Source organism: Megalops cyprinoides, chromosome 2 (assembly GCF_013368585.1).
Source record: "Megalops cyprinoides isolate fMegCyp1 chromosome 2, fMegCyp1.pri, whole genome shotgun sequence".
NCBI lineage: Eukaryota > Metazoa > Chordata > Actinopteri > Elopiformes > Megalopidae > Megalops > Megalops cyprinoides.
This window is the reverse complement of record NC_050584.1, coordinates 19,468,557-19,479,927: the sequence shown is the minus strand read 5'-3', so window position 1 is coordinate 19,479,927 and position 11,371 is coordinate 19,468,557. Positions and strand designations below refer to the sequence as shown.

The window sequence follows — 11,371 nt, the reverse complement described above, 5'->3', positions numbered from 1 at the left end:
TAAATGCACACACCCACAAACGCTGTTATAATTGCCTTGGCCCTTTGTTGTCTGAAATAAACAGTCTGTAATTCCTTGTTTACTTTTCAGTAGCGTGCAAATATTTGTCAACTGCACAAACATGGAGATTAGTCTTTTAGAGTGACTTGATTTCATCATCCCAGCAAAATGTCTGGCTGTAATAAAGCTGGAAGCTGAATATGAAGCAATGCTAGATTTAAGAGCCGGACCTCCCGTCCAGAGCTGATGTTTCATAAGCATATCCCATGAGTGTTTTTTTTTTTTTTTTTTTTTTTGTCATTCAACTAATGTCAGTTCCGCTCAAACCCTCAACAAGTACCGTACGAGCAAATGATCCACTGCTTTCTTCCGAGCATCTGTGCGTTGGCCAGTTTACCAAAGAAAAAAAAAATGGGTCTCCCAGAAATTGCTCCTCAAAGTACTGAATTTGGTCTTTGAAATAGTTTTAGTGACACAGCCGTGTTAAAAGGCCATGAGTGACGTCAGCTTCTTGACTTACATGTTCTCTTTCTCTCGCGCTCTCTCTCTCTCCACGAGGTAGTCGCCACACTTATGGAATCTGATTGCATGGCTGGAAGGTTTCCAGCATTTTCCTTCCCCTGTGAAATACAAAAGCACTCACAGTAATCATATCTGCACTGGCTCAGAGCACCTCTGGAGACTAATCCAGCTGCTAACGCTACCCCTTTCTTTGAGCTGAATAAAGTCTGGAAGGTCAGGGCTGTCCAGTCAGAGACAAAAGCAGCTAGATGTGCTTGTTTTTAAAATGAGCACACAGTAAAACATTTATTCTGCTGTATGCTCAGCACTGTCTCTTTGGCTGGGTTCTGTGAGCTCGCAAATAATGAGCGGCTATTTCTGCTTTTGCAGTTGCTGGGCGCATCGAACCTGCCCGTGGAAGCAGTGGACTGCTGCAATACTGGAACTGGATCCTTAATGGATAAGCCATTGTATATTAAGAACATCCAGACAGAACAGACCATAACGGCGAAATTTGACATCCCGGTAAGTTATGTTTTTGCTATGTTCAGTATGGAATGACTTAAAATTTGTAATTTTGAAGTTTGGACATGATGGTTTTGTTTAAAGTGAAACTTATTACTGCCTCAATCCAAAACCAAATTACAGACTTCCTCTCACCTGCTAATACCTTGAATTTAACCTGCTTGAATGGATAATACAATTGTTATGTAAATCGTGGTTAATCTTAACACATTAATAAAATTGCGGAGGGTTTTCAAGACTTCATGGGATAATTGTGTTCTTCATCCAACATCCGTGTTTAGAGTCTCAAGAACATCGAAGTGGTGGAAAGGACTTTGAGGATCACTCCTAGCAGCCGGGTGGCCAGGTTGGAGATATTCAGTCAAGAGGGAGAAAATGTCATGGTTCTTGAAGACAAGGAGAAGATCGGCTGGACTGCTGGAGATACACTGGAACACCTCCACTTTCGATTGTTTGATGAAGGAAACCGAAATGTGCCCATTACGGCCAGTCTAGCAAAGAAGATCAAGGTAGGAAAAGAGTCTTTTATAATTTTGCTTGCTCCTTAATGCTATTTAATTGCTATCTGTCATAGTCATGGAAACATGTGGAAGTGTTAAACAGAAAATACAGATTGTAAGATAACGACAGGGAAAAGATTATATTTATACCCCAGATTCAATGTAACGGACCACTACTCAGCACTACAGTTTCTGAAAGTTTAAGTTATAAATTGAATGTTGAAGTTGAATGACTGTTTTGTACATGTTGACACATTTCAGGTGAATTGGAGGGCAGATCTGTATATTGAAGATCTACAAAAAGGAAAACTACCCAATGTTCAAATTGCCAATTTGGTGAAAGATGATCATTTCTATCAAGTTTCATTCCAGGATGAAAACAAGTCTGTGGAGTGTTCTTTCACTATAACGTAAGTTGAAGAACATTAGACCATTTTACCTGTCTTTTGTATAAAATACTGTTTACCGGTCTCCATTGTGTGGAAACGAGCATTTGTCATGCTTTCTTGGTCCAAAAGTTAATTTACATTTTGTTGTGTGGGAGGTTTTAGTATTTTTAGTTCAAAACGGTACATGTTTGTAAAGAATAAACTAAAAGAGTGTCTGTTTGGATTATTATTTGTCATGTGCCTTTAAGAATTGCATTAATTCAGTAGAAATGGTCAAGCAGTTTGTAATGGTGCCCCCTCTTATGGCTGGAGTGACCAGCATGAAGCTGGTTTTAAAAAAAAAAATTTCCCCCCAGGCCTCGTGCAGACGAGCCGAAACGCATGAAGGCCACGCTGAAGTGTGAGACCTCTGTAAGGATGGGAGAGGTGTTGCCTGGGCAGATCCGTGAGTCAGCACTCAGACCCATTACGCTGTCTACCACAGCTCTCTCACTAACCAATTCAAAAACCCTAGCGTATGGGTCTTAATTACCACTTCATTCTATCATTGTGCTGCTATTATCAGCGGTAATTTTAAATTACTTGATATATAAAGTATACATAGATATAGATACATAACAGGTAAATATGCTTTATTTCAGTGTGTTAACAGGGTTTGTTAAAATTCTGAACCCATTTCCCCTTTAGATTTGGAGGTTGTGGACCAGTATGGAAATAAAACCCAGGCCTTGACTTCGGCTTGTGTGAACTCCTTTGGGGTGTCTGCAGAAGGTCTCGATAAATCACAGTTGAAAATCTCATGGCAGGTACAGCCTGGTTTACCGAGTCTGTCATATTGCAGTTCTTTCTCCCCATGCTGTGCTCCCACCAGTGGCCTCCTTCAGTCTTTTTAACGCAGTGGAGTAACGTGTGTTTCCCAGACTCATAGTAGACATATTCACACAGTGCATCATGTTCAAGAACATCCCAGAATGACATTCAAGGTGGCCAGTACGGGTTACTAACTGTACTCGCCAACACATATCATTGTTGGTGCTTGTCATTAATTTTCAAATAAACACTGAACGCCACTTTGATGGATCTGTCCTTACAGTAATTGTAGGATACGCATCAGCGTTGAATTATCATGTGGATTGTAATCATGGTTTCATCAGTGTCAGCCATCTGCTCGTGTAATCAAAACAGATCACTGATTCTGTTCACTTCTCTGCATCACTACCTCAGGAAAGTATCCAAGTGATAATGGTGGAAGGGGTGAAGTTTCATCCTGGCAAGCCAGGATCCAGAGAGCTGTGCTTCGCCTGGAGAGACTTCGCAGAGTATGTGCGCGTAAATGTGATTGCTGGACCGCCAGCGCAGCTCCAGCTTGTTGACGGCCCTGAGGAGGTAGCCTTTGCCTTTTTTTTCTTTTAATCTACATTGCATTAAATTTGCTTAGCAGAAAAATTAATTATTTGTAGGTGTGGGTCATTTTCTTCATCTGATCCTTAGTGTGTTCACCTCCAGGCAGTTTTTAGTTCTGGGTTTTGGCGATGAAATGTTTCACGTGAGGAAACGCTGACCCTTACCGTGTACCGCAGTTCAGCTTCAGACGCTAATCTATGTAAAGAAAAATATTTGTCTGAAGTGAGATTTCAAACCTTTGGCTGTTTTGCCGAGAATATGGAGTGAAGAAGTGAATAAATTGCTTTTGTGTTTGATCACAGCCTCTGCAGGTCTTCAATGGGAAGGACCTCGAGAAGCCTTTCATTGTTCAACTGTGTGATGCATGGAAAAACCCCTCGCCCGATCCACGAGTCATCATCTCTCTAAAGCCCTCAGCAACCGCCTTAAAGGTGGAACAGTGTTTTTAAGTCATTTAACATGGAGAAACTGTTTGGACAAATAAGGGCAAAGTCCAAACAGTACTCCAGTGAACTCCCTGAAATTGTATTGCAAATTACATACTATGCAGCTGGTCCCATTTTAACTGGCTGACTTCATTTACAACTGCTGTGGGTATACTCTGGATAAGTGCGTTATGTCAAAATAGTCCGAGCACATGCAGTGATCAGGAGACAACTGTAGTTTATTTTATATGACTTCTTTTAAATGGGCACTCCAGATGCGCCCATATAATTTGATATGCCACTTCTCAGTGGCAGCCAGGGTGCACTCCAGATGACTTGAGTGTTCACATTGCATGGGTTCACAGCATGTGAGTGAATTGGCATTAAGCAATCGCTATAGATTCCACAGGAAGCGAGTTAGTGATTTAGTGCAGTTAGTAAAACACTTGCACTGCATGCGGATGTTTCTTCTAGATATGGTACTCTTTAATGAATTAATAATTGCACTCTACACAGCAGTCTGCATTCTCCCTGTGTATCCTTGTTTCCCTGAAGTAAGAAAGTTACATCTTTCATTGACATAGTTAACTCTCACAGCTGCTGGATTTTACACTCTCAACAACTGTCAGTTTAGAGGATTAGTTCATAACATAAGAACAAGTGCAGAGACTATTTTACTGGGTAGAAATACCTCTCAGACATGTGCCGTAATAAGTCTATTGTCTTAAAATGTAATTAATTTAGTCTGAGATGAGTGAAGACCGAAAAAGGGCCTTACATCTGTGTAAAACCGGACTTGTTCAGTGTAACTAGTGTTACGTAATAACAACATTTGTGTTGTTCCTTCTATTTAAGATAATAAATATGCATTGTATGTACGTTTTCAGATTAAACCCTCTCCGACTTCACAGTCAGTAGACAGAGATGGAAGAGCCAGCTTCACTGTGTGCCAAGTGACAGCACCCAAGTGAGTATCATCCTACAGAACATATTAAAATGAGAACTACCCGTTATACTTAAGGCTTTTGAAAACTGTCAGATTCATCCCCTTTTTTAACAGAACAGTATAATATTTTAAATAGAAGCATGACAGTTGAATGCTGACAGTTTTCCCAATATCAGTTGATGTATTGACAGTATTTTTCATAATAATCCTCACTTTATGTTGTAGGGGAGAGTACGGCCTGGAGTTTAAAGGCTCATTAAATAAGCAATCCATCCCGGGACCTGTGGTGAAACTAAAAGTACTCCCAGATCCTAACAAACCTGTCAAACTTGTGGTAAGCTACAATGCAGATGCAGCATTCCCTGCCGGAGGTTTCTTAACAGGTGTGTCTCACTTTCAGATTCTGTTAACATCATTGCCTTGGTAAACATGTACTTGCAGCCCACATTTCCCTACTTATGTTATTTGAAGAGTGTGAACTTCATTCTGAATGTACCGTTTCTTCTTATTTGTAATGGCTAGAACCTGTGATAAGGAATTGATTGTAATTTCTGTTTTGAATGCAGTACCAGTTAAAAGTTTGGACACACCTACTCATGGAAGGGTTTTTCTTTATTTTTTACTATTTCTAAATTTTAGAATAATAATAAAGACATCACAACTATGAAATAACACAAATGGAATTACGTGGTGACCAAAGAAGTGTTAAACAAATCAAAACTTATCAAATTAAATCTTTTTCTTTGAAGAATCTAATATATACATTTTTAGTACATTTTTGGGAAAGAAATTCATACATAGGCATCAGCTTCAGTATTTATATTTGTCTAAGAAACAAATTTCAAGCATTTAAGTCTTCAGATCAAAATGTCTTTGAATGCATGTTTCCCATTAGCTTAATGGGGTGTCTCCAGACTTTTGACTCAGACTGTAAGTAATGCTGTAATGTTTAATGCTGTAAATGGATGCAAATCTAATAGTTTTCTAACATGCATTTATTGGATGAAACGTCCAGTGTTTTCCGTGATGGTGGAGTCGGAAGATGGTGGTGCGGTAAAGAATCTAAGCCCAGCCTCCATATCAATGCTCATGTGGAAGGGCGAGTCATTTGGGCCCAGGCCGCCACCGGGTGTGAGTACCCTTCAGGGGGATGATTCATGGAGAAATGCTGATGTACTTTTCAGGGTTGCCAGGTTGGGAAAGAGGGAAATGGTTCTGGGGATGTGTAAAATCTGCTTTGGCTCTTTGGCCAAATGCACAGAAGACATTTGAGCATCTCTAGTGTTTATCCATTTTGGAGTGCCGTAGCTTATTGCGTTTAATATGGTTTTAAAGTGTCGACAATAAAATCAGAAGTGCATCTCTTTTCTGTACCTCTGGAAAATCTGGATTTTTCTTTCTGTGTCATTGTTCTTTTTCTTTGTTATTTTTAGGCTTCAACACTCAAGTGCAGTAAACCCAAGGACACAGAGAAGGTCGACTGTTTTTACTTCAGGTGCATTTTCGGGCCAGAGCTACTTAGCACTGTGGCTGCCAGTTTGGCTTGTATGCAGCATTCCCCCACACCCCTCATTTATGTAGTTCCTCCAAGGGGGGGAAGCCTTCCCACACAGGAAAACCATGCTTTCATGCAGTTCCCTGGCTGAGGAGGTCGTAAATCATGACTGACGGAAACGTGATGAGAGAAAAGCATCCCAGTCTTTTACAGTTCTCCTAACTGCCCTCCTGCCTTTTATTTTTCCCCTTACCAATCAAATATTTGCTCTCAGATTCCATTTTCAGTCATCAACTGTATATTTCAGTTGATACACCAACATTTCTGCATGCCTTAGCTTACCTCTTTGAAGCCCTTGCTTATGAAATGAAAATGAACATTATGATTTTGGGTTTCCTGCTATGTGTCCGTCCTTACCATAATTATTGATCAGACATGTTTTCTTAGTGTTTAATATACACTACTATAGGTGGATGGTGGGGGGACTTGTTAGAAACACTGGCTACCCTGTACCCCCAAACCCTATCAAATTTCAGGTCACCAGGTCAAAGGGCAAGGTCACAGAAACCAGAAATCACAAACCAACTAAGAGAGTTTACCTCAACCAATTATCTATGGCCTTTGGTGAAACTTCACACAGATCCTCTTCTCACTGTCCTCCAGAACTTGTTAAACTTGCTAAAAGGTCAAACTGTAATGTTATAGGGGATCTCAATATATTTTTTTTTCCTTTTCTGATGCCCTTACCTGTACACTTTCTTAGTCAACTTTTTAAGAATAGTTGACTATTTAATTTGTCTACCATCTCAGTGCAAGGACATGTGTAGGTGACCTATTTACTGCTTCCGTAATACACTAATTGGATGCCTGTATATTTTTTTCTAAATTTCCAAAAGTCCTACCTCCTGTTTTGCAGATGGGTGGCTACCTATCCATGAAGGACTGGTTAATATCTGCCTTATTTACAGTCTGAAGGGCATCATGATACATGCTGCACAGTGCATCTTGTTCAAGCAGTTCACATAGCTGTCTATATATGTACTTTTGATATTAACTGCTGTACTTATGAGCATGGATGTTTTATCCTAAAAACATGCATTCATTTTAGAGGATTGTTTATTATTATTTTTATCAATTAATTGCATGGTTTTCTTTTTCTCTGTTTCTTCACCAATCAGAGACAAAATAATCCCAGATCGTGTTGGAAAGTACACAATTCAGTTCGTATTTTGTGTGGAGAAAAATCAATGTCTATGGAGCAATCAGGTTTGTTTCCCTTAGAACCTGTTTTTTGTCTGAAATAGCCTTATGCTGTTGATTGGCCAAAAGAGATATTCTGCTCTTGCTTAGCATTTTTCATACCGTACTATTTCCATTGGTTAACTGCATGTGCAGTAATGAATACACCTGTCTTGAACATAAACGTATTATCTGTGGCAATCCATTTACTAGCCATGGGTTTTGTGACATTTTGTATATTCAAACAAATACAGAAGTAGTAGCTTATTTGCTCTGTTCCTTGGTTAGAGTATGTAGTGACCCTTATACTCCTTTGCTCTCAGTATATTATAAATGTGGTGCCAAACGATCCAGTGAAATTGATGCCAGATATCCAGCCAGCAACCCCAGTTGTTTCCAATATCAACGCCATCGAGAGTCGGTTCCTGATACGGAGCTTGCCTCTTATGATAATGGTAAGCAGATCCGTTCTCTGGTATACATCCTATCTCAACATTGTTTTGGGCTTTCATCCACTGTTTGTGCAAAATACCACAGCTGACACCAGTGTGCTGGTGTATGTGATCATCACAGCAAACCACATTACCCCATCTGATCCCCCCAGCACCATTGAATAATCTTTAAATCTCTGAAGCTTCTCGAATCTTTGACATTGTCCCTTGATAAAAGTCTTTAATGTACTTGTACTAAACAAAATGATTACCCTTTAACTGAATATATTTGCTCTTGAGTATATGTAGTCAAGCAGCATTACAGATTGACAATCCCTGCAGGATGAGTATGACAACCCAGCTGGCACGGACATGAATGGGAAGGTGGTGGTCTCCATCAAGAGCTCCAACAGCAGCCAGAAGGAGCTTCCACTCTTTCAGGGGAAGACCAAAACCATGCAGTTCACCCTCTCTAAGGGCGTGGCTTTGATCACGGTTAGTGACTCCCTGTCCTCCACCTCACCAGAATCCTTAGTCTTAAATGTGTGCAGATAGGTGCGTTAATCTTTTGCTTTTCTCTTACCTCTTCTCCAGAATCTTGCAATCATGGAAAACTGCCCAGGCACCGACGGAACAGAGTATATCTTGCACTTCAAACCAATTGTCCCTGGTTTCAAGCAAGGGAAAGCTTTGCGACCGTTTGAGCTTCCCTTCATGTTTTACAATGGTGAGCAATGGAATCATTTAGCATGAGTCAAGGGAAAAGATTATCTCATAAGTGGGTATTTAAGTGAGATTATTGTTTCTTGTGCGTGCCCAATAATAATATTAGCAGAGGAGGTGATCGCCGTGGTCTGTCTGCTATTACCATGTTATAATTTGTCTTAATCGCTTTCTGACCCACAGATTCCAAGAATCAGCAGCAAATGGCCACTTTGACTAAAGAAAAGGACCGGCTGTCTTTATCTATTGTTGCTTACAGAAGTTTGTTTGACACAAACAATCAACTGATCTCAGAGTTAAAAGGTAGCTTTAAATTGGGAACAGGGAATGTGTGTATATATATAATATAATGTATGTATATGTGTGCGTGTGTGTGTGTGTCTGTGTATGTATATATTTATATATGTATATATATACACACACACTGTATGTGTGTGTGTGTATAGCCCAGGTTGCTAGTTCAGTGCCATTTTTATCATTTTCTCTCATCCAGGTCAGCTTCAAGATGCAGTCAACAGGGAGGTGCTTCTGAAATCTGAAATCAGGAAAATTCAGATAAATATCACAGGGCTTGGAACTGTGAGTATTTCATGACATTTTTTCCTTGTAGTTTCATACATCTGAAATAAAGCATCTTGCATATGCAGTTAAATTGGTAGCTGCATTAGTTGTGGTCTTTGATGCTTGTTTTGACTATTTTCATGGATGACACATCACAGCCTATCATATTTATGGCAGTTGCATATTTGAAACAATTTTTTTCTGTTGTAGATGGAATCAGTTGAAGCCCTCATCAAAGAGAAGATGGCTGAACAGGAGAGAATTTCGCAACAGCCTCGAAGGACGTGCACCATCCCCGATGTTTTCAAGGGCAACCCAGATGTCCTTGGAAAGGTAATTCCAGCATAGTGTGCCTTATCTCTCTCAGATCATGCTTAGGCTATGAATATGGATAGCTCAGACTCCCAAGACAAGAAGACAAATGGCAAAAGTTAATTGTCTGCACCAGAAATGAGAGGCAGGCGTATTGCATCTACGGGTGTTTGACAGCGTAAGATGGGAAATTCTTGCTCCTCCTCAGTCTCAGGTTTGACAAAGCTGTCCTGGGCCATCATTGTGTTGTCTCTTCAGGACATAATTGCACAGGGGGAGTAACAACATGACATGTTATTTTGATTAATGTCCACACCCGCACCACAAATCAGTCATTTAGATTACAGCTTAGGCCGCACACTAGACGTCAGCCTGACCCGAGGAGGGTGTCCCGAGCCAAAGGCTCATAAAGGCTCATAATACATATTCAGAATGGCAACCCCAAGGTCAAGGAACAGCAGCCACTTCTCAGTTGTGCAACATCTGTTTCCCTCAGCGGGTCACAGATCATTCCGTGACAGCGGCCCCATCTTGCTCCGTGCCTCGTCTTTGGGGCTTCAGGGTGTCGTTCTCTACAAGGAGGGAAAAGGGCACGGATGGAAAAATGAATCAAATGTGGACTTTCTCACAAATCACAGAGGGGAAAAAATCTGTTTTTTGCTGGCTTTTAACAACACGTTGAAGCAGCGTAGTTGACTGTAGTTACTGTATGTGATTTATAATCAATGTTAAGCTGTTTAATTAATCCAGCATGTTCTGCAAACAGAATCTGGAGTTGTTGCCACTCTATAAAATGGAAATATAAGTAAACCAGGAACTGTGACTCTGCATGGTTTAAGAAGTCAGAGTAGTTATGAACTGATCGGCAGTGTGCATCTTGTTGAAATTAGCCAAAGTGTTTGTTTCTTGTTTCTTTTAAATGCTACCATATGAGCTGTGTTTCGGTCTTGAATAGAAAATAATCTGCTTTAAGTGACCTGGAGACTTACATGCCTGCCCCCCCCCCCCCTGGCTTGGACAGAAGATTGATTACAAGCAACTAAAAAAGAGAAAGGGCCAAAGGGAGACCAAGAACTGTTTAGGAAATGCAGATCAGGAGACTCTCTGGGTTATTTTTATTTTCATTCAGCACAACCTAAAAAATGGTGCACAGCTATTAAAGTCATTTAGCATTGGTGTTTTAGAAACAAGAGGAATGCTAACAGTCATATAACATGCGCTACCACTATAACCCTTCATACAGTGTTACTGTATTGCAGTGTTTTCCCACAGACGCTTATTGATGGCCCTCGTTCCTCCTTTATTTTGTTGTTGTTATTGTATACTTTGCAGATGTCTCCATGTAGGGTGACTGGCATAGCTGACATTTTTGTATGCTTTTCATTTATACAGCTGGATCCCAGCTGAAGCAATTCAGGTTAAGTAGCTCGCTCAAGGGTACAACGGCAGTGTCCCACTGGGAATTTCAGCTTGGTACCATGTGGTTAGAAGCCCATTTCCCTTGCCAGTACTCCACACTTCTGCCCCAGCCTCACTGTTCATACTGGTAGTTAGGTTTGTCCTTCTGCTTGTTAACGTAAATGCCTTCTCTGTTCAGGTCGCTCACCTAGCGCAGGTCGAGGATAACGATGCGGCGAGGGTCATCTCCTGGCACCTGTCCGGTGATATGGACTGTGTGGTAACCGTGACAACGGAAGCAGCTCGACAAATCTATAACGACACCCAGGGCAGACAGCAGGTGATGCCCTTGGAGACTATCTTCTGGAGGAGCACCAACAGGTACGTGATGAAGTTTGGGTTGACGTCGTATTGGGACTGCTTCTCTGGTCACAGAAGATCATCATCATATTTTTTTAATTGTGATGCAATCTTGGCTTGATTCGATTGGCTGGTTTTAATATCTCACCATGAGAAAACAAT

At 40.7% G+C, this 11,371-nt stretch overlaps 1 protein-coding gene across 1 annotated transcript in view; it reads left to right on the top strand.

Annotated features, from left to right (window-relative positions):
• smchd1 (structural maintenance of chromosomes flexible hinge domain containing 1) overlaps positions 1-11,371 on the top strand; it is a 32,554-nt gene that overhangs the window by 16,608 nt on the left and 4,575 nt on the right. The window contains exons 24-42 of the mRNA XM_036521197.1: positions 892-1,026; positions 1,308-1,535; positions 1,788-1,936; positions 2,272-2,360; positions 2,603-2,721; positions 3,140-3,301; positions 3,622-3,750; positions 4,632-4,711; positions 4,916-5,073; positions 5,706-5,821; positions 6,124-6,185; positions 7,364-7,451; positions 7,748-7,879; positions 8,198-8,350; positions 8,450-8,582; positions 8,762-8,881; positions 9,072-9,157; positions 9,350-9,472; positions 11,049-11,230. Coding sequence (XP_036377090.1) covers positions 892-1,026; positions 1,308-1,535; positions 1,788-1,936; positions 2,272-2,360; positions 2,603-2,721; positions 3,140-3,301; positions 3,622-3,750; positions 4,632-4,711; positions 4,916-5,073; positions 5,706-5,821; positions 6,124-6,185; positions 7,364-7,451; positions 7,748-7,879; positions 8,198-8,350; positions 8,450-8,582; positions 8,762-8,881; positions 9,072-9,157; positions 9,350-9,472; positions 11,049-11,230 — 2,444 coding nt within the window. The remainder of the gene's footprint in view (positions 1-891; positions 1,027-1,307; positions 1,536-1,787; positions 1,937-2,271; positions 2,361-2,602; positions 2,722-3,139; positions 3,302-3,621; positions 3,751-4,631; positions 4,712-4,915; positions 5,074-5,705; positions 5,822-6,123; positions 6,186-7,363; positions 7,452-7,747; positions 7,880-8,197; positions 8,351-8,449; positions 8,583-8,761; positions 8,882-9,071; positions 9,158-9,349; positions 9,473-11,048; positions 11,231-11,371) is intronic.